This window comes from Trachymyrmex cornetzi, unplaced genomic scaffold (genome assembly GCF_001594075.2).
Source record: "Trachymyrmex cornetzi isolate Tcor2-1 unplaced genomic scaffold, Tcor1.1 scaffold122, whole genome shotgun sequence".
Lineage (NCBI taxonomy): Eukaryota > Metazoa > Arthropoda > Insecta > Hymenoptera > Formicidae > Trachymyrmex > Trachymyrmex cornetzi.
The window spans coordinates 1,711,357-1,735,354 of NW_017295784.1; the positions used below are offsets into that span (position 1 = coordinate 1,711,357).

The following is a 23,998-nucleotide window of genomic DNA, read 5'->3' on the forward strand; positions in this document are numbered from 1 at the left end:
TTAAAGATTTTATGGTTTAATTCGTTTTTATATTTATATTAAACATATATTTTTACATCAATTTGTGTACGATAGTTTTAACGCGCACCAATATGTACTGAGTGCATTCAATCAATTCGCTATAATTATAAATTAACGTTGAAATTATTCTAGTTTAGTGAAAACAAAGAAATCTAAAAATAATAACGATTCTGATCGGAGTCCATTCCGAATAGTTCCATAATATATGTCCTGTTAAGTGCTTAAATATTTTATTCATATATGATGTCAAAAGTACACGAAATATAAGATTGAATATTTACTGATATCACAAAATGACGCTGTTTTCGATTATAAAACTTTAACCAACTATTATTTCTTCTTTTTTTAAATATATTAAAAATTTGTGCTTATCTTGGCTATTACATATGGCGGATTTAGGCAACCAATAAAAAAATCGTACCTCTTTTTGTTTAACTATTATCATAGAAACTTTAGTTGAATAAATTTTCATTTGCCCCTATTGATTTTCCCAGAGTATTGATTTTCCGTACAGCTGACTCGATACACAGTCGACTTTTTGAAACGGAACTACATAGCGTGTGAATAACAAGGACGTAACAAACACGTGGTATTATATCTCAACAGGAAGAGATGTGTATTTTTTGAAGAATAGGAAGATACACATACACAGTAACAACGTGACGTGATATAATGCTTTCCATCATTTTGCTATAAATAAGAGTCCATAGGTTCTTTTGTCGATGTAATAAATCACTACACTGTTAGATTTGTGTATTAAATTAGTTTTTGATCATAACACAGATAATATGGCAATGACATTCGTCATGCGGAAATAACAGTTTCAATGGTTGAGAGAATATTCTATTCTGTTTTTTATAATCGTTAAAGCGGAAAGTTCTTAAGCCGGTATTTGTAATCGGTTTTTATATTTAAGATCGTCTTAAGTACAGTCTTAAAATGTCATGAACCAATCACAAAGCTGTATCGGTATTTTAAGATATTACTTAAGACTTCAACAAGTATATAGACTAGATAAAATAGCGGAAGCTTTAAAATATAGATGAAGCTTTGAAATATATTATATAAATAGATTTCAAACAACTTCGCAATTTTTTATTACATTTTTATTGTAAATTCTAACTATAGTATGACAACGTATTAGTAAGAATTAATTTCGGTAAATTATAGGGTTGCATCCTTTCGATCGATATGGAAATATTCTCAATCGTGCCTTTTCCTCCAAATTAATCTTATCCAAGAATAGAAAGATATTCTCAGCCTCAAAGTGGCACGTACAAGTGCCGGTTTACGATGAGTCATGTCCTAGGAATTAATTAAATCGCACGTCACAGGAAGCAGGTACAAAGACGACAATGAAACGTCGTTATAGACAAATGGTCTTTCTATTATCTTTCTAGCAAAATTCATATGTACGAATGAATTACACTTTTCTCCCGACTTTTTGTCTGATCAAAAATCAATGATCACTGTTAGATTCGCATATTTTTAGTATTTTAATTTTTATTCATTTATTTTATGTGTCGTAAAATGGAATAACTTATCTGACTCAGAATAACTTTGGCTCAAATTTAAAAAAATGCCTAGATATCACGTACATTTAAAACCAAAACATAAAACCGTCTTTAAGACTTACATCTCTCAATCTTAACATCATATACATGTATTAGGTATCTAACATCACACGTATTATGGAATTGTTCAGAATGGAATAGAATTGTTTAATTATTCCCTAGATTTGTATTTTCTAGGATAATTTCAACCTTAATTTGATTATACATGGCGACAGTTTCTAACTCTTATTACATTATAGCGACACTAATTTAACAAACTATCAATTTGATTACCGTCTGTGCATTATCAAATGAACTAAAATATGATTTCATGATACTATTGTATAGCCTCAGAGTTAATAAGTCTACCGACCATACTGAAATCGTTACAGATAATGGGGATAGTTCGTCGAAAGATCATACCATTTAGTTATTATTTATTGTGTTCCTATTTTTCAAGAATCATGCTGTTTTTTCAGTTTCAAGAATTAATCATATTATGGCAATTATTGTTCAATGCTATATAGTACTATCGTTGCATCGATTTCAGTAAACACGTATGGGGGTACATACATTTCTTTTTGCTGATGTAAACAGCCAATTGTAATGTTAAGCTTCACGTATAATAACGCATTATTAATGTTCGCTTCGTTGCATGCCAATCATTATCCGTATTATCTTTGGCTTTTAACATAGTAGATACACAACGCACATGCACATACTCTCTCTCTCTCTCTCCCGTTTGTTTTGTTTCTCTCTCTCCCTCTCTCTCATTGAATTAATATTAGAGCAGTTACAACAAAGCGCGAAATCAACTGCATTCCCAGCAACACAATTTCAAATATATTCGGCGATATGATGCCTCGTGATAAATTATGGATAAATATACGTAACGCACTTTGCGCAATGCTAGAACTGGTGTCAAAAGTATCACTCGGTTTTTTTAGCTGAACTTCTTGCACGGTTCAATTTTCCTCCTTTTCTTTTCACATTGGAATAAAATGAAAACCAAATTTATTAAATAAGAAGTATGAAAGCTTACACAAGATTTTATTGTGAAAAACAATCTTTATAAAATAATCTTATATAATAATAATGATAATAATAACGAGAATTTTATTTTAGATCGTATATGTGAGAACTAACAAGAATTAGAAATTAAGTGCCTATAACAGTTGAAGCTGGATCTTTAATGCTTGAATAATTCATTGTGAATTACATATATGCTATATATGTAATAATAATAATAATCAGACATTTCGACCTTTTATTAGATTATCCTCAGTATATTGTCACAATAGAGAAGCTAAAATTTAAAAATTACATTTTGAAACGTGTCGATTACGAAACTAATTCGCTCACGTAACATAGCATATGTCACTACATTTTTTTGGAACGATTCACATGAACTTTTAGATTCCATTAAAAAAAAGGAAAGATAAAAGAAGTTTAGCTAAAAAGAAAATGCACATTTCTAATAAATTACACTATGATGTGCTTATAAAATATTTCCGATGTGACAAAAGATCCATTAAAGTACCACAATAGAATTAATAATATAATTTCAGAATGATCGTAAATTAATTCAACTTATGTTCGCAGCTACGAGACATGCGGTTTACCTTAAAAGGCATCTTCGTTTACAATAATCCAAGTGCTCCTATTCCTCTGGTCACATAGCTAATATAGATATATTCGAATAATACGTAACGCATCCATGTGTGATTTTTCAAGTTGAGAATCACTGGCGTATTTACTTTGGCTCTAATATGTAACGTAATCTTTCTCTTTTTTTTTTCTGCCGCGCCACGCATTCACGCTGCGTGTTTTCTGACGTCATCACCTACATCGCAGTCGCCCTCGTCTATTTACTACATATTTGACGAATTGCGTGTTCTACGGCTAAATAGATAGTATGCTGCACTTTCTCTGTGGCATCGACGGCACGCGGCACATACTTGAAGTTAAAGCGTATCGCATGTCGCGTTCGGAAGAGTCGCAACTTGCCTTCAATCGATCGATCTCATGATGGAGGCATGGAGGAAAGAACGGGGAAGAGAGAGAGAGGGGGGGGGAGGGGGAGAGAGAGAGAGGAGTAGCGGGAAAAAAAGGAGGAAAAAAGGTCGTGCGTGCACGCTACACGCCTGCACGCCTATATTCACGCGCGCGCGACCGAGGAGAGTATAGCGGCGTCGCATTTCCACGAAAAGTCAGGTGACCGTGACGACGTGGTCGCTGGCGATGTTGCCACGTCCCGACGGCTGCGCGGGCGCTATCGCCCGAGTAGTAACTGTCGAAGCGTGACGACTGTAGCGGGAAGGGCGTGCGGGGGAGGAGAGGGGAGAGAGCGTTAACTGTCAGTGGCGTAGTAAGGAATTTACGAGCCCGGTTCGACTCGTCCAATCTCAATCGCCTCCGCTCGTCTCACCTGGCCGTATATGAATGCCGGGATTGAGATATTTATGTTGCATGGTGATTTCTTTTGTACTCGCCATGGATTCGCTCAGATGCGAAAACATTTCCGCAACGTCGACTATACCCTACCGCCGTCGAACTGGCGTAAAATGTTAAATATCAGAATGTACATGACGGTGACCTAATTTTCTATTAAAATGTAACAGTTCATTATGCCACTCATTTGCTACGACAATTGAAAGAACAAAGTTCCCCAGAAAATGAGTTTGAATATTTCGAATCATTAACATTTTGTAATATTAATTTTAAAATACAATTCTGATGTAATAACTGATTATAGAGGAATAGAAACATATTTTGTGAAATAATTTACTTCTTTTAAAGTATGTCCTTTCTTTTTTTCTTTCCACTCTTTTTTTGCAAACGACTTAAAAAGTTGTTTACGGCAGATAATCTTGAAAAAAATCATTTTTAATAATGAATAATTTTTTATTGTAATTTCTAAAAAATATATGATATTTTGTGAAATAATTTATTTCCCGAGCAGATAATCGAACAATTTTTAATAAGTTTTATCTTCAAGTACATTGTTAATGATCTTTCGATGATGACATACATTAAAATGTAAAAGAGAGCTATTAAAATGATTAGTAAATTCATCATGATGTACTCTAATGTCAGGGGATTATTTTTTCTACGTAATCATTCAATATATATCGTTTGATGAGTTTCTATTGCAACGGTCGATCGCTTAGTTGCAACTTTTGATCGAAGCATACTAGAATATATTTATAACAATGTTATCGAATAAAGTCCTGTCAAGATAACGAAATTTGTGAATTACCAACCATTCGATTTCCGTTTTCAATCAAGTGTTTCCTTGCTGCATATTTTATTTGTTAAAATTATTTTGTAAAATGTGCGAACAGTCAGTTCTTTCGATTACTTAAATATTTTGAATTCTTTCCAATAAAGTTGAATCCAAATTCAAATATATATTATCAATGATGTCGGAATATCAAGTATCATTTGATTATGTAAAACTTCACAGCACGAAATTTCATTTTTTTTTTTGTTTTTAATCGCAGACTGATACAGTGTTATTGACATATTCGTGATACCAGAATAACTTCGCGTGTTCAACAATTTTAGAATCATTCAAAGTTGTCGAAGAATCTAATTTAACTTCATATTGATGAGGATATTCGACTTGATCCACATTTTATATATTTTGTGTATAAAATAATTTTTTAATTAGGGTCAAATTGAGAATTTAAATAAAATGAAAAGTTGGAAAAATTTTATGAATATTACAATTGCAGCAAAGACGGGAAAAGCTGAAGATTGGTTCGCAGGTCCATGATAGAAACGCAAATACGTCATTGCATTCTAAAGATTCGTATCACTTCGATATTCGGACTTTCCGCTGGAATGTCTAAATATTTCAATCTGGAATTTACACAGTATTATTATTATTATTATTAATCATTCTCTTTTTTTGCTTTCTCTCGCATGACTGATACGACACGAGTTATCATTTTATTTTTATGCGCACAGCTGAAGGCAATTAACTTCTTTTGTCATCGCAAAGTTTATGAACGTTACAGTTTTCTTGTATCCAGTACAACAATTATACAGAACGTTTGATAAGAAGCATCTTTTATTGAATACAATATTTCTTTTTATTAAAAATTAAGTGCGTTTTTTCTACACTTAAGATTTTTAATTTAACGTACATCTTTTTGTAGTTTTTAAAGGATATTATAAAGCTTAATGTTTTATTAAAATTTACGTAAAATTAAACAATAAGTATGATTTCTTCAATTTATTTGCAATATTAATGTTAAGGAAAAATGATATCAGTTTTATAAGAAATGTATAAGTATTGATTTTCAATGTGAAATAAATTCTATTATTCGACAACTTTGGACGTTTTTCTACCAAACGCATTTATACTAAACACTTTATATTCATGGATATAATTTCCATTTTTTAATATTTTTATCATTTACGTCATATTTTTGAGCGAGGTCTATATGCGTGCTTGTTTTTTCCGTTTTTAATTATGAATTTTTTAAAATACAAATTAGATGTAAAATCTAATTTTACATCTAAATTGTCATTGTAATATGTAAGTCGATTCGTCATATAAATCGAGTATCATATTAATGTTCAACAAAAAAACAAATTAATTATACATATGAAATATGAAATTGGACATACATTTTAATTGCAATGACTGTGTAATATAAAAAGAATGAGACAGTAAATACGAAAATTTTATTGTCATTTTTTATAGAAATATCTTTGCTATGTATTAATTTCCTTTAATTTTTGATTAACAAGTAAGATTAATTAACGAACAAAACGATGAGATGACAACGATAAAATCCAGATTGAAAATAATAAAATATTATTACATCAAAGTGAATTATCGTGCAATTTCAAGACAATAAATACAACTGATGGCAATACTCTTCTAACAGGCTAAAACTCCTTTAAAAACAGAAGAAAACAAATGTATTTCTTCTTTAATTAAAGCAGATCTAACTTGTAACAGTACTTCTTCACCGCATGACTTGTTAAATAAATAAAACAATCCTGAAGAGGAAGAGTGACGAATGTATTTCGTGGCGACTTCTCATTGACCCGAGTACTAACGGCCGTTCCCTGGTCGATGACTAAGCAGAGTTTTTTCGTCTTTCAGAAGTTCAGAGGATCATGGATCCAGCGGCGGCAGCGGGGGAGGAGGCGGCGGAACAGGCGGCGTTTCCGGTGGCGGCAGCGGTGGCGGGAGCACCGGTGCCGGGGTCGGCGGTAGCGGCGGCGGCGGTGAACGAGGAGACAGGGGAAGCGAGAATTTCGATTCACGTGGTTCCCATGGCAGCTTCTACGGTAGCGAGAGGAGCAACCGAGTGGTTGGCACCGGGAGCGGCGTCGTCGGCGGCGGCGGCAGCGGCGGCGGCGGCGTCGGCAGTCATTCGACGGATCCATCGACGGGGGACCCTGGCGGCTACATATCCCGCAGCCGTCCACCACCTACGAGTTCTTATCACGTGACATCGAGCAGGGCGAGGGATCGGCTATATCCGAGGACCGGCCCGTACGTCTCTGGGCCGCCGCCCCCGCCCCACTTAGACCGACATCGTGGAAGTTTGCCGCCGTCGTCCTGGTCGGCATACGAGCCGACGAGTTCGAGGTACGGCGGGGCACCGCCGCCACCTTCACCCGCCACCAATGACGCTTACCAAGACGACCAAGGTAATCATTCTAATCCAGAGTAGAAGAGTTATTTTTATCATCATAAGAAAGACACGCGTGTAGTTTCTATATATTTGTTATTCATTTGAGTATATATTTTTTACTCATTTGAATCATTAAAATGAGAATTGAATGTTAAGGGAATGTCAAAGATAGAACCGCTCGATGCCGAGTGTGTAAAGAATATGGAAACTTAATTGCTACAAACTGTAAATATTTAGCGATGAACTTTGATTTGCATGAAGAAAAATGACAGATACATATTTCTTTCTCATTTACCACGTTACCATTTAATTTTAATTATTCTTCTTTTGTAGGAGGTGGTGGAGGCGGTGGTAGCGGTAGCACTGGTGCTTTGCGACAGCATAAGAAACAGCGAAGAAAATCACGAAGTGGGAGCAGCTCCCCAAGCGGTAGTAGTCGTTCCGGAAGTAGCAGCAGCAGTCGAAGCGGTAGCTCGGGCGGCAGCTCTTCCGGGGGTAGCACGTCGCCCGGTAGCTCGCCGCATCGCACCAGCAACGTAGCCGTCACGGAGGATCGCAGGCCGTTGGCCATCTGCGTTAGAAATCTGCCGGCACGTAGCAGCGATACTTCCCTCAAGGATGGCCTTTTCCACGAGTACAAGAAGCACGGAAAGGTGACGTGGGTGAAGGTCGTCGGTGCAGCCGGCGACAGATATGCCCTAGTCTGTTTTAAGAAACCCGAGGACGTGGAGAAAGCTCTCGAAGTTTCGCAAGATAAGCTATTCTTTGGATGCAAAATTGAAGTAGCCCCTTATCAAGGATATGATGTGGAGGACAACGAGTTTAGGCCGTACGAGGCGGAACTCGATGAGTACCATCCGAAAGCAACAAGAACATTGTTCATCGGTAACCTCGAGAAGGATGTTACCGCATCCGAGCTCAGGAAGCATTTTGAACCGTTCGGCGAAATAATAGTGAGTTCAAATTGTTTTGAAATTGGAACGTTTGTTTATAATGTTAATATAGAAATTGAATAAAAAGCAAAATCATCTGAACAAAACTTCCAAATGAGAAAGCCAATTAAAAATAATATCTAAGCCTAATAGACATTAAAACGAACACTCCGTTATATTTGTTTACAGGAAATTGATATTAAAAAACAAGGCGCCGTGTCAAGTTACGCTTTTTGCCAATATTCGGATATCGGTAGTGTTGTTAAAGCGATGAGATCGATGGATGGCGAACATTTGGGTGCAAATCGAATTAAACTTGGATTCGGGAAGTCGATGCCCACATCCTGCGTTTGGGTTGATGGTATCGGAGGTATTTTATTATATTTATTACATTTTTTATTATACTTATTATGTACTAGTAAGAAATATTAAAAGCACGGTTATTTATCAAAATGCAATAGAACGATGTGCCAGTAGTTTTATTTTATTAAAAGTTGCATCAGATAGTAGCATTAAAATTTGCAAAAATGAGATGATTAAAAAAGAAAAATTTGCTACAATACCAACAATGTCAAAACATGGCATTAAATATATTAAATATTTTTTCTTTTTTTAGATTGCATGTCCGAGAAATATTTAAACATGCAATTTCATCAATTTGGACCGATAACTCAGGTAGTGGTAGATCGTGAGCGTGGTCATGCTCTGGTCTTTTTCGATCAAATAAGTTGCGCTCAAGCTGCCGTAAAAGAAATGCGGGGAGCTGCACTTCGTGGTCGCCGTTTGCAGGTCGATTTTGCCTCAAGGGAATGTCAGGAAACGTTTTACGAACATCTCGAGCGTCAAGGAAATGTTAGTGAAAAGCCTTGGGACTCGAGGCCTTCGCCAGCATCTTCATTTGACGTGACGTATGTATACTTTCTTTATAAATAAATTTTATTATAGCTAAAAAATATCTCGATAAAATATGAAACGTTTAATATTAATAAAACAAGAAGTTTTTTTTAATATGCATATTTGATATTTAACAATCTTTATTTGAAACAATTTCTAATTAGTCTAAATAATTTGATATTCTGTTAGATTATACTGGTAGTTTATTAATGAAATAGACGCATGCTTATGTATAAATTCACGAGTTACAATCAAGAACTTATAAAACGATTGCATTCGTGATTCGAAGGATTCCTTCTAGGCGGGAGCGTAGTAGTTTCGATTCGGCAGTGACGGTGTCGAGTTCGAGCAACAGATTTACACGCTATGACACGCCCCCGCGTTCAAGAACGGCAAATTACTCGCGAACTTCTGGAGGCAGTACACCTGGTGCGAGTCCAGCCCATCCAACAGCGATGTCACGAAGTAGTAGACGATCGTATCAGGATTCCTACTACGATGGTGATTACGCTGAACCGACGTCGCGACGGTTCCGTAGCTACGACGAGTTTAGTCAAGGCAGCGGTGCAAGTCACGATGATTATCAGAGCAGCGTACTCAGTGACAGTAAACTCAACGACGACGATTGTCCGCCACCATCACGGCGTCACACAGTGCAAAGCGTCGTTACGAGTGTCGATCCACCTGCGCCACCGCCACCGTTATTACCTCCACCCGACATTCGACATCTCCAAAAGGAGCGCGTCCATTTATTGGAACAACTTGAAGAATGTCACAGTAGCGGTGACGAGATTGGTTTCGTGCCGAAGAAACGCGCTAAACTTGACAGTTCGTCGACGACAATACTTTGTGAAGATGACGAGCCGGAAATTGCGTCGATACTCGTTACCTCGCATTCTAGTAGAAAAGGCATGGACTTTAGACGCGTTAGTGATAGCAAAGTAGTGGTGCATCATAGCACAAGGAGAGGTAGTTGCGAGGGCAGGGGTCCTGGACCTTGTAAACGTCGTCGGGATGCCACTAGCAGGTGAGCTGTGTTAATATTTAAACAACATAGAAAAAAGCAATTAAAAATTATCAAAATTAAAATAACCATATTTTTTTACAGGCATCATGAACATCATGATGGATCTCGACCAGGTACTCCTCTTGTTGATGAGCGACCGGAGAATTTAGTACCTAGCGAACCAAGACGATTTAGAGAAAGGAGTCACGAAGGTCCATTGTCGCTGCCTTTACCAAGGTTTGCAGCTCAAATGTTGAACAATAACAACAATACAAGCAGTAGTAATAACAACAATGGCAGCAGCACTCGATCGAGCAGTGCCAGCCTCGCCAAAGTTGCTAGTCCGCCATGTGCCAGCTTGTCTACTGCGCCCAGTCCTCGTGCCGCTCCACAACCGCCGGCTTCACCGCCTCCCAGACATACCAGCTCGAGTCCAACCAGTTCCGACAGCGAGACAGCGCCACAATCCCCTAGTCTAGAGGAGAGGATACGCTCTCTGGATGAAAAGTACGAAAAATGGTCTGGTTCGAGAGCATTGAGTGCTGCTGGCGGTGATGCACTGGCAAAACTTGATGCGAGCGCTTCAGAAAGATTCCGATTTCGGCATAAACTGCTCGATATGGATCTCCATGAGGTGCAACCTTCCGATATAGTGAAATCAGTTCTCGCGAAAAGAAGCGTATTCGATGAAGACTCTAAGCGATTGGAGAACTTCAGTGAAAAGTACGAACCGCGGGAATTTACTGGTGTTATTGGCGTTAGTTCTATGATCGGGAGCACCGCTGGTCTTACCACTAGTGGCTGTACTAGCAAAGTTTGTCTGCAGTATCCGTTTCCTAGTCATCCGCCGGTACAGCCGACCAGCGGTATTTCGGTTAGTCAAGTCGGCATTAATACGTCATTGTCCGCAAGTTTGACCGCGACGACGACTTCGATGGCCCCGTCGATGTTGAAGACCGATCCGCGGATAGTGCAACATAACTGCATACATCCAACGCCGGCGACGCCGATTACACCTGGTACTTCTATCAAGACAGTTAGTCCTGAATTACCACCGGTTTCTCTACCAATCGGTCTCATTAGTGGAACAGCAGCCAGTAGTGGCAACGGTAGTGGTTTAGCGTCAGCCAGTAGTCTTCTAAGCAACAATGGTAGCATAGGTAGCATTCACACTCTTGGAGCCTCGACACATCGAGGATTGAGCATCTCTGCGACCACCGCATCACCCACGGTGACTGCAGCGTCAACAGATGCCTTCTCGACTGCGATAACACCAGCGGTACCTGTTGCGACAACCTCGTCAACGGTAGCAGCAACAACAACGATGTCTGTAACAGGCACAGTATCTTCCATGACTACTACCAGTTCGATAGCTCCACCGTCTTCCATAACATCCTCATCCAATTCTTCCTCTTCATCGTCATTATCCACAACTTCCACAGATTTGACTCGTTCTCGTTTAAAGAAAGAAACGAGCGGTAGCAGTCGAGAGAGCAGAGATTCCCGCGACGGAAAGGATGGCAGAGAGTCAAAACATAATAAAGGGAAAGATTGTCAAAGAAGATCACGAAAGGAAGAAGCAGACGTTGAAAGAAATCGTAAAGATAAGGATGAAAGTTTAAACGTTGTAAGCGATATGAGCAACACAGATAATCATAATAGAGACATTAAGGAAAACAAAGAACTAAGGTATGAACGGAAAGAACGAGAAGAGAAAGAAAGGAGAGACAAAGAAGATCGTGATAGACAAGAGCGAAGGGATAAGGAAGAGCGTGATCGACAAGAGAAAAAAGAAAAGGAGGAACGTGAAAGACGCGAAAAGGACGAAGAGAGGCGAGAAAAAGAAAGACAAGACAAAGAACGGCAGGAAAAAGATAGGAAAGAGCGGGAAGAAAGAGAACGCGAGAGAAAGGAAAGGGAAGAGAATGAACTTAAAGAAAAAGAGAGACGAGAAAAGGAACGTATCGAACGTGAAAGGAGAGAACGAGAGGAGAAAGAACGACAAGAACGGAAGGAAAGAGAAGAGCGCGAAAGGAGAGAACGGGAAGAACGCGAAAGAAAAGAACGGGAAATTCGTTTGGAGCGTGAAAAGCAAGAAAAAGAGCGTCTTAAAAAGGAAAGAGAAGAACAAGAAAGAAGAGAAAAAGAAGAACGGGACAGATTAGAACGAGAAAGAAGGAGAGAAGAGAAAGAACGTCTCGAACGAGAAAGAAAACGAGAAAGGGAAGAGAAAGAGAGACTAGAACGTGAACGGCGAAAAGAGAAAGAAGAACGAGAAAAGATGGAAAAGGAGAAACGCGAGAAAGAAGAACGAGAGAGACTCGAAAAACTTGAAAGAGAGAAACATGAGAGGGAAAAGCGACGGGAACGCGAAGATCAAGAGAGGCGGGAGAAAGAGAAGGCCGAGCGCGAAAAAAGAAGAGATCGCGAAGAAAAGGACAAAGAGAAGAGAGAACGTGACGATAACAGACGGCAGTCGACTGAGAATCATCTACATCCCTCTACTCCGCAATCACAGAATCAGGTTGCTCCGGCACCGGTACCGATCAAGCGTAGGTGTTCGTCGCAAGATTGCCCCACAGACGAAGACGCTAAGCGTGTGAAACTTTCGGATCATCGGCGAGACAGCAAAGACCGGTCTAAGCAAAACAGGAGATCCGAAGATCGCAAGCATCGTAATGATTCGCATCGTTCTAGTCGAGAGAGCAGGGAGAGTCGTGACAGTAAGGAAAGTACAACGCAAGATAGCAGGGACGGAACGCATGGCGAATCGACGCGGGAAAATAATTCGAGGGAGAGCGGAAATAAGGAAAAACAAAGGAGCAAGAAGAATCGATCGGAGAAGGAGTCGAGAGAGCGTAGCCCAAGAGTCTCACACGAATCCGATAAAGAATTTCTGTCAAAATTGGAACTTTCCAAAAGAAACGACTCGAGTCCATCGACTGAGCAGTCTTCTGTAGGAACAAATCACAGAGACGCGCAACATCATCAACAGCAACAGTCTACAGTAAATTCTCATAGCGATGTGGACGATGGTCCTCTCTCTACTCACGAAATACAGGTGGCGAGAAATCCATCAGCCACGGATACAGACAGTGACGAGCCTAAAAAACATTCGATTTTCGATATTGTCGATGACGAGCCTGCTTACATTAGCATGTATGACAAAGTGAAAGCCCGTTCAACGAAAAATATGCAAAAATTAGAAGAAGAGAAGCGTCAAGTACGTCTAAAGGATCAATTTTCCCAGTTGAAGCAAAGTCGTGCTAGACGAGAGGAGAAGAAGCAATGTACATCTTGGGACGGAGATTCAGTAAGTAGCAAAGCTCTGACGGAGGACGAGGCTTCTTCCGAATCGGATTCAACGAGAACCAAGTCCCTCTCGAGAAAGGGCTCGCGATCTCGCATTCATTCAGACACAAGCGAAGAGGAGGAACCATTCAACAACAAAGTCCGAAAGCCTGTAAAGACAGAGAGATTCCTCGAGAGCGACGTCGATCTCGGCTTTGCCGATACTGAGGAAAAGCAGAATCCGCTAGAAACTTCAAATGTTATCGTTAACAGCGTGCATACGAATATTAAGGAGGAGCCTCGTACGTCCGACGAAGATGAGCGAGTCGCTATTGGTTTCCGTACGAATCATCCCGCGATAGTAGTGAATAATCACGAAAGGGATTCACGAAAGAAGTCACACAAGAAGAAACAGAAACGTCAGAAAAATAGCATCTCGAGCGAAGACAATTTGAAGATCGAACCGAATGTAGAACATAAGAATAAAGCTGATGTCATCACGTCGAATGCAGACTGTCGGCCAAATCACGGTACGGAATTAACTACTGTCACTGCTGCTACGACCATTGTCACAACAACATTGGAGAACGCGGAGGAGAGAATGCGAGCCGATAAGAAGCAACGTAGTAAAAAGGAGAAAAGACGTGATCGGAACGGAGAAGATAAAGCTAAAGCAAGACGAAAGAGGCTCAACAGACAAGAGGCGAGGGATTCTCAACGTATGGAGGATATCTTCGGACCTCTGTCGGATGACGTTGACGATGCTCCGCCTAACACCTTCTTTAACAGATTTGGTAACATGACGTCGGAGAATAGCGCTTACGCTTCGGACAGCGACGGTGGTCGTAGCTCACTCGACATGGATAGAGTGAGACGTAAAACAGAAAAGAAACGGCGTCATCAGCCGGAAGATGAGAACAGCGTTGATCTAGCTGAAGCCGGGCGAGAAATCGAGGCGAAACTCTTGCGTATACCGAGCTCTCCGAAGACCACCCCCACGATCGAATCTAATGATCATGATGTCTTTCGATTTACCGATGATAATGATAGTGTCGAGCCGTCCACACCTTCGACAGTGCCGGAAAAAGTCAAGGAGAAGAAAAAGAAACGGAAGAAGTCGAAAGAGGAACGTAGTCGAAAAGATTACCATCACCATCACCATCATCATCACCATCATCACGAAAAGAGCAGTGAATTACCTTATTTGGGTGCCGAACCTAGTCCACCGAGAGCGAGCAGTCCACTAGTATCTAAGACAATATCACCCAATTTGTCCACGTCTAGAGAAACATTATTAAGTCCTATACCTAAGATGACTACCAATGTATCGACCGTGCCGTCGATCACTTCACCAGTTGTAACTAGTAACATTCAGACTCCCAAGTCGGAAAAGAAGAAGGACAAGCTCATACCCGGCTTTGGAATAGAAATAGACGAAACAATTCACGAAAATGCTGTGAAAAGTATCTCAGAACCGGAAGAAAGGGACAACAGTTGTCAATCGCGAAGCGGTAGAGAGGAACCGGAAGTACCTGTACCAACGACACCACCGGCTCAAAACGAAGACAAACCACGAGTGGCAATTTCGCAAGAAGAAACGGAGGATGCCGTTGCCGCGTTGCTCGAAGAAACATTTGGCGCCTCGACGGAGGACTTCTCTTATGAGGGCGAAGAGGAAGAAACGGAAGCCGATGGGGTTGCTGGGACACCGGCCGAAGCGCCCCAGGAAGACGTTGAAGAGATGCAGCAAGCGGTCGAGAGTTTGAACGCCTCGACAGGAGAGGGCGATGCGGACATGAAACCAGATACTCCACAGAGCGAGCATGATCTTCAAATCGATACGGACACGGAGGAAGATCCGAATTATGAGACGGTCGATCTCACGCAACCGCCAAAGACACCCGACATACCATCGTTTTATAAATCTCCAACGAAGACGTTACCTATGGCGCCCATTTTAACTACGCCTGAGAAGTCAATTGAAGTACGATTACCACCCACAGTTACGAAACCACAGAGTCCACCGCCTTCCGTAATTGCTCATTCTTGGAGTTTGAACGAACACAATAAGGCACGAGAACCCGTGAAACCCCATCAATTAAAAACTAGCGAATCAGATACTGACGTAACCAGTCCAGAGAGAACAGCACAGGTGCAAAGAACGTCCGCGTCACCGCCACCACCTCAGTATAAACAGCCTATGCTAGTTCCTTGTAGCGTACCGATCAGTGACGTACCGAAACCACTCTCCGTTCCAAGTTCCCGACCATCACCGATCACAGTGCAACCTCTGTATCAAAGGCTCCCTGTATCTCCACAATCTCAAATGGTACCGATGCGTCAAGCTTCTCCTAAAATGCAAAACGTCACTACAGTTTCATCTTCCAATGCAACACCGTTGCCGCCATTAGTTCCGTCAAGAATGCCTCCTTTGGTACCGTCGCAACCATCACCGCGCGTTTCTCAGCCGCTTTCACCTAACGGACAATGGTCACGGAATCCTACGTTAAACCCGCACGTACCCAACGTGGGGAAAAGAAAACCGTCACCACCACCACCTACTAAGATTGCAGTATGCGTGCCTATCCCCGCTCATAGACCGGAAACGCCAGTTCAGCAAATTTATTCGACTGCGGTGACTCAACAGCCTGTAATACAGCACGCCTCTGGAATGGTGGCACCCGCACCTGGCTATCCACGCGGCGGTTTACCGCCATTGACCGTGAATATCCCACCACGACCTTACATGCCGGTGCCACCATTGGCATCCGGCATACAGGTCAAGAGCTCGCGCGATGTCTCTGGCAAATCTGTAATTGAGACGCTACTTCCCGTAAATCCGAACGAACCTCAGAGACTAGATGAACCAAAACTATCACCCGCCGTTATACCGGAACCAACTAACAAAGCGTCCACCTCTCCTAAGGTTCCCTCGCCGAATCAACCGCCTACATATATACCTGAAACGGCGAAGATAGAAATTAACGCTAGCACATCTAGCCCAGTATTTGGCAAACCTTACATCACGGACAGTTACACGATGTCACCTAGAACGCAGAAGCAAATTTCCGTACCCATTACAACAGACAGCAATCTGCTATCACCAAGACAAAAACAGGAAGTATCCAATCTTCAACTTCTAACTACGCACGTACCTCGCTCTTCTACGCCAAGTCCTGTGATCGTGGCTCACGGTCATCTACTTCACAAATCTGTTCACTCTCTAGGCCCACAAACAGTCTCTTCTTCGAATCAACCATTGATAAAAACGGTGGTACCTATAGTTCCCCAACAAGTAACACCGAACACGACATCATCGGTGCTCAGCGATAAGTGCGTCATTCCACAAACACCCGTTGTTTGTCAAAGGCAGTCACCTGTCACTCAAAGTCAAGTAGTCAAGTCTCACATACCTTTGGTATCCACAGTGTCACAGACGATCATAACCAGAGTGGTACCATCCACTGTATCTTCTATGTCAACTCCACCGGTGAATGAGCAAACCACACCGGAATGTTTAGAACCACATATAATCCAAGGACAACAATTAGAGTTGGATGCCGAAGCGCAAATTAACCAAACTGCTCAACCGATGCAACTTACACCTCCTATACAATCTGCACCGATTGATGAGATAAAGAAGGAACCAGCCGATGTCGAACAGGAAGAAACGATGGAAGAAACTACATATAACGTAACTGAATCTGAGATGCCTTTGAATCCACTATGTATAAAAGAAGAAGATGTGAAACAGGAAAAACAAGAAGTGATTAACACGGAGATTGCACCATGCGTTCCTAAAGTCGAACCTGTCGATACGATTGTACCGAAACTTGAAACGGAAACTCCTGTAAAACTGGAGCCTACAAATGAAATTAAAGAAGAGGAGGCTGTAAAGGAAACTGATGAAGCAGAATTAGATGAAGAGCCAGGAGAGGATTTATTGAAAGAACCAAGCACGGATCCTCTCGCTATTGATTCCAAGGAAGATCCAATCGATAGCAAGGAAGATAGCGATTACTGGTCCGCAAAGGAGGTGAATATCGAAAGCGTCATAAAGAAGGTTGACGCTTTATGCGATGGTGAAGGTAACGACGGTGATGATGAAGCGCAACAGGGCAACGAAAGCATGAATAGCGATTCGCATGACACCAGCAAGCACGAATCGGATTGGTTCGACGCCGAGTCGACGGAGGGTGAGAGTAAAAAGAACTTCGTTACGGCTGACGATCAAGACGAGAGTGTTGAAACATGCGAAAACGAGTGTACGAGGAGTCGTCGCGGCAGAACGAAGAATAGGCGCGGTAGTCGCGGCGGGGTCACTACCAGGCGAGGTGGTAGAAACGCAAGCGCCGTCTCTCATCGGCGAGGTGGTAGAAGTTCCAGGGGTAGCAAACATCACGTTGAAAAGAATAAGTTGCCAGCCGATGTTTATGAATTCCACGATGACAGCGAAGAGGACAATGCAGGTCGTCCGCGACTTATTCTTACTATTAAATCTCCTGGGCCAAACGTAACGGGACCGAATGCGCAACCGGCGACACCCGTGGCCGCGGTCAAGGAGGTGCCGCCGGAGGAGTTTGTCTCTCCCGCTGCCAACACGAGGAAATCTAGAAGATTGGCTGAAAGAGACGGTAGTCGCAACACGATTGACGATGTCATCGAGGATGTTGTCCGCGGATCACCCACGAATAAAGGATTAATCAGCGGTAATGCTGGAAATGTGCATGCTACTAGGCGAAGCACTAGACACAACAATGTTCCGCGTAGTACAGCGCAGCAATCCATTGTGCCGCTGACAGAACTTCGCAAATCACCGAGGGGAAGTCGTAAAGCAGCGAGGCGAACATCGGAGAATAATGACGACAGTGGAGAGGAGAAGGCGAAGGAAGTAACAGCAGCGCCGCAAGAGACTCCGATCAAGGAAGAGCCGAAATTGATTCAGCCGGAAAGTCCGAAAGTAGAGGAACCGATTCAAACTGTTACACCAGCACCGCTGAAGACGGTATCACACGAGCCGATGACATTGATCGATCCAGTTACGGGAATGTTGATACCGATGAGAGAATCCGAGGAGGGCCAGTACATTCCGGTGTCTACGTCGTCTGGTCAAGTGCAAACTATCAATAGAACACTTGTCGAATCTCGAAGCAGCGTATTACCTGGTGCAACCCCGACGAACGAAGCCCCACGAACGAAACTTGTTTCTGAGAGTTCTGTCTTAGTACCAGCAGAGCCGAAGAAAGAAGCTGTTATAGAACACGCATCTTGTCAGCCGACACCAACCCAACAACAAATCCAACCGCAAACTAGCGTAATTACGAAACCACAATCGCCAGCGGTACAAGTCACCTCGATTACTGTTGCACAATCTTCGACAACAGGCACGACTATCGTGACTACCGTGACTGCGACGACCGCACCAACTACGACGGCGCAACCGATATCCACCTCGTCTTCGCAAACGAAACCTACGAGCCTCAAGGCGCACGTGTTGAACGCCAGCAAGCTAGTAACATCGGCTCAACAGCAAGTTATCACTAAACCCGTAGTTCCGAGTCTACCTAACCAAACGATAGTACAGAACATCGTCAAGCCACCCGCGCAAGCAGTACAGGGTCTCAATTTGCAAATACCACCCGGCAGAGTCGTGTCGCCCAGCTTGAGCCCACGTGCGAAACAAGCGCCATTGACTCCAACGAATGGAAAACAAGGTCAACCAATGTCTCCTGTGCTCAACAATACTGGAGCACCGCCTAATCCCAAGCAACATCTTCTTCAAGCCGCTAAGCAACAAACATCGACGATAGTGAACATGCCACAAAAACTGCCGATGAATATACATCCTGCCAGTGTGAACGTTAGTACTCCGACACCATCAAGAATCCATCAACCGCAGCCTACTGCTCTAAAAGGTATCAATGGACAGCCCCATCCGCTCAATCCGAAAACACACTTGCTACAGGCTGTGGTTCCACCGATTGGAACAGTAGCGAGTTCACCTACGCAACCGCATCTCGTCAATCCTCAGATCTCAACTGTCGTAAACAGTGTCCGACCACCGGGACCGAAAGCTCCTGTACGTAAGATTTTGTAATCGAGGAAATTCTTGAGACATTTTAAACTCGAAAGAAATAAAGGCCAAAAGTTTTAAATCAGCCTTGATTAATATTTGGAAACTCATTTCAGACCACTGGACCAATGGAACCGCAAAAGGTGGAAGTGCCAATGTCTGGTTGTATTATGGTGCCGACTGCGAGTCCGCAAAGTCGTAGTGTACCGATGCCGACGTACGAGCCTCCACTGGTAAGTATTGTATTTCAATTTTCTTCACCAATTTTATTCACACGTGTGTTTAAAAATCTTGCACTCGAGACGAAAATAATAAGGTTAATCCAGAATACGTTAAAACGGCGTTAAACTAACTCTGTTTGGTTTCGGTTAGCATGGAAGTACGGGTGCTACTCCACCAGGGGGTCAGTATGGTCTTGTCCCCCCGCATCGTTCCCAGAGCCCTCCATTGCCTCCACCTGCCCATCATCATGCTAATACTTCACAGGTACTTACTTTCTAATATTCTTTTAATAAAACACTTGTGCGACTTACGTGAAAATCAAGCAAAGCTTTCTTTTATTGATTATTTTGACAGATTGCATGAAGTTTTAAGAAATGTTGTTGCGTATTTATTAAGTAAATTAGTGTAAAAATATATTGATTTAAGTAATTATGGAAATAATTCTATTACAGAGTGAAGTCGTCAACCATTACGGAGGACTAGTTCGTGACCACTACTTGCATTCTCAAATGTTCCAATATCAATATCTCCGCGCGCAACAGGAAGCGTTAACGGCTCCTCGCATAACTTATCACATTCCAGGAACAAGATCTCCGCACGTACCTTTAGATCCGAAACTCGAGCCTGGTATAGAGGACAGTCACAGTCCTCCTTTAGAACTGAGACGAGGCACAAGAACGCCTCAGGATCGTACTACCGACAGTCCGCAAATTGCTCATTTATACGGGGGAATGAGACCGTTACCACCCCCTCCATCACAATACACGGGAAGTAATCCATCGTTATCTGGCGCACCGGCTAGCGCTAGAGCGGGTTACGGGTACGAACCACCACCCGCTCATTTGCGTTCTCAATATCCTGTGGCTGGCAGCGAGGCTCCACCTGAAATAGGTAGAGCTCCTACGCCGGATAGATGTAGGAAACATCAGGTCGTCACTCCGCCGCTTTACGCGTCTCAGGTGCCACCGCAAGCGGATTCATTTCAGATGCTACTCCAACGTCATCCGGTTATGTGGCAAGGTTTATTAGCTCTCAAGAACGATCAAGCAGCGGTACAGATGCACTTTGTCTTTGGCAATCCCAGAGTAGCCAGAGACAGTCTTCCATGTAACAGCGATGGCTCTACACCGCCGTTGAGAATAGCGCAAAGGATGAGATTGGAGCAAACTCAAGTCGAGGGCGTAGCAAGAAAGATGCAGGTATGTGTTACAATCTCTTTACTAGATTATAGTACTAGAATTATACAATGTTATAAATCCTAAATTTATTCGTATTTAAAAATAATTGTATATTTTAACATTTTGTATAAATAGATTTTTTGTAAATACTAAAAGATGATTCCTGCTACACAAATAAATTTTAAATAAGATAAACTAATTTTTAATATGTCATTTGATGTCTTCTAGACTGAAGATGAACATTGCATGCTATTGGCACTACCTTGCGGCCGTGATGAAGTAGATGTATTGCAACAAAGCAAAAATCTTCAAGCAGGATTTATTATGTATCTTCAACAAAAGCAAGCTGCTGGAATTGTAAATATTGCTGCACCTGGGTCGCAACAGGTATGGTAAAATTGTTACGTGTGTGTGTGTGTGTGTGTGTGTATATATTTCTCATGATGAAAATTGTATTATCACAAGATTCAAGTCTTTTATCAAGTTTAAAAGTTTTATTATATCAGTTATTTTGTTTTCTATGTATCCCTTTGTCTTGTTAATTATTTATTCGGTTTTAATGACAGTGCGCTATCAAAATATAACGTTACAAATTAATTAATTATTTTAGGCGGCGTATGTAGTTCACATTTTTCCATCTTGTGATTTCGCGCATGAAACTTTGGCAAGAATAGCACCGGACCTACATCACCGAGTTGCAAAAATTGCTCACTTATTAATTGTCATCGCCACGGTTTGAGGCCAATCAGCGACCTACTGGATTAATCTAACTATATCTCTCGCCTTCGCGCACCGCAGGACGCTTCGCACGTGGTATGAAGCCTGGAGTGTCCGTCTGACACACATAGTTGTGCGACAAACAGAGAGATGCATTCAAGAGGAAGAACTCCTTGTTAGGAGTTGTATCAGTGACAATCAAACGGAACCCGGCGGTAAGCCGATCTTTAGATCGTAGGCCTAAAAAACGAGGCACGAGGTTGTGCAGTGAAGCGAGGTTAGCACCTGGTTATCATCGTGCGTGCCTCTCTTCGATGAATTTCGCGCGGGCAAGCTCGTTTCGTTCTCTTGTCCCTTTTTTCCTCCTCTTTTCCTTCGAACAGCTTGTGACTCGCGTCAATCATTGACAACGTTTGTGGGATCGACCGACGTCACTCTTGGTCTTTCTGACAAGCGAGTCAGGCACAACCCCAGCCCTCAAGACAAGACCTTCGATTCGTCACGCGACGTCCGCTTACTTACGCTCGTCCTTCCCGTAGAGGGAACAGTAATAATTCGTTGCTCTAGATGGACAAGTGGACTGCGAAGCATAATAACGAATAGGAGAACCTTAACGTACACTCGTCACTATTACACATGAGTTATTTTAAGCGAGGTCTAGGCATTAATGATAAATTGTGTAAATTATATAAGCGAGCCACCGAGGGCATAACTACTGTGATTTTAAGTATTTAACGATAATATAACTGCGTATAAAGGAGAAAAGAAGAAGGTGACAAAAAGTAAAAACATATAAGGGGATGCCCGACTAATGGTCCGCGCGGTATGTGATGTGTTTTTGTATAATACTGCTCTATATAAATAATTATGTATTATATTACTGTAATTGATAGTTTGCTGCTGCCCGTTGCTGCTGCCGCCGTCGGTCGTGTCGTTAGAATGTAAATTACAATGTTAGACATCTAGCACAGAGAAACGAGAAAAGTTGGGCTACCCCGAGTAGGATTTCCGATCTATTTGTAGATCTATCCATTTGCGTATGTATCATAATTACTCGGAGCAGGATGCGAATTTGTGAATTACTATTATTACTCTTAGCATATTCTCTTAGCGTCATACATCTTACAAAATGATTTTTAACATTACTACTTATTCTTTATCATTATGATTATTATGATTACTATTATCACCAGTGTTTCCAGTGTTGCCAGTGTCAGTATAATTCTAATACACACACACACACATATATAAATATATGCATACACGTACATAAAGAAATGGAAAATTGAGAGGGAGGAGATACATAATGAATAAAATAAATTAAACGATGAATCGATCTTCTCATTTATGAGAATCGTATTTCACGTTTAATTTATTTCAATAAATGACTCTGGTAATACTGATCATTACCCATTCTTATTACTGTTATTATTATTATTAATATTATTATTAAAAGTACTATATTATACCACTCTGCTATTATTACCACTATACTATTACCACTACTACTACTTACTACTACTACTACTACTACTACTACTATTCTATCACTACTATTACCGCTGCTATTAATTATTATTAACGTTATTACAGCAGGCTAGCTAGGGCATACCAATCTGCACATTTAAGGACGAATGGGGCTTATTTGTCATACTGAGAGAAATAGTATGACCGATCTCATTGACCACTGACGCCCCATACACACTTCCATCCTACAAGAGATAGATATACCCGAGCAGAATGAACAACGAATGAGCAGCGAATGCGAGTAGAACATTAACAGTGTTCAATTCACGATCGTTGTTCGTTCATTTCATTGTTCGTTTGCACGTGCAGTGTACACCTATCTTTACACCCCATCCCTCGATTCCGTCGTACGACGACTCATAGACTCTTTAGCATTCGTGTCCAAGATAATAAATGCGCTTATGTGTATAGACCAGAGATTACACTATATCACACCAAGCCGTCAAAAAACATTTTAAGTAAATTAAGAAACTTATATCTATTTACGATATTATGCTGCTGCGCGTAGGGCGCATGCCTCTAGAGAGTAATCTTCATGCAAAAGTATCAGGGATGGACGAAATGCGCACCCGTTTGTTCTAATTCTAAATTGCAAGGACACTTTACAAAAATTATGAGTATCTTTATCTAAAATATTTCATCTTTCTTTAGCAAAAAAACTTAATCTTTTTTTTTAACATTTCATTAGAAAACGGTGTAGTAAAGTTATAAATACGATTCGATATTTGCCGATTGATTTCAGATACTTAATCTACTGAATTATTTGATTATTCAAATTTGAATTAGATTTATTCGAAAACAGTTTTGAAGTGATCAGCTTTTTTGGATACTAATCTGAATTTTAAGGATAAACAGATTAATTATTTCAAATAATTCGGATGTTATACATTATCTGGATATTTATAGCTCTAGTGCATACAGTTA

General features: G+C 41.3%; 1 protein-coding gene across 5 annotated transcripts in view; it reads left to right on the forward strand.

The window, feature by feature from the left end:
• LOC108769061 (protein split ends) overlaps positions 1-23,000 on the forward strand; it is a 91,190-nt gene extending 68,190 nt beyond the window's left edge. Inside the window, exons 3-13 of one of the 5 annotated variants that reach the window (XM_018519810.1) lie at positions 6,697-7,250; positions 7,568-8,187; positions 8,356-8,536; positions 8,783-9,074; positions 9,350-10,087; positions 10,169-19,436; positions 19,547-19,663; positions 19,803-19,916; positions 20,105-20,851; positions 21,059-21,217; positions 21,441-23,000. In XM_018519810.1, the coding sequence (XP_018375312.1) occupies positions 6,697-7,250; positions 7,568-8,187; positions 8,356-8,536; positions 8,783-9,074; positions 9,350-10,087; positions 10,169-19,436; positions 19,547-19,663; positions 19,803-19,916; positions 20,105-20,851; positions 21,059-21,217; positions 21,441-21,569 (12,919 nt within the window). In that variant the 3' untranslated portion in view covers positions 21,570-23,000. Of the gene's footprint in view, positions 1-6,696; positions 7,251-7,567; positions 8,188-8,355; positions 8,537-8,782; positions 9,075-9,349; positions 10,088-10,168; positions 19,441-19,546; positions 19,664-19,802; positions 19,917-20,104; positions 20,852-21,058; positions 21,218-21,440 lie in introns of those variants that run through there. The other 4 variants (XM_018519817.1, XM_018519824.1, XM_018519844.1 and 1 more) reach the window with 4 other exon arrangements.
• Positions 23,001-23,998: the final 998 nt, after the last annotated feature.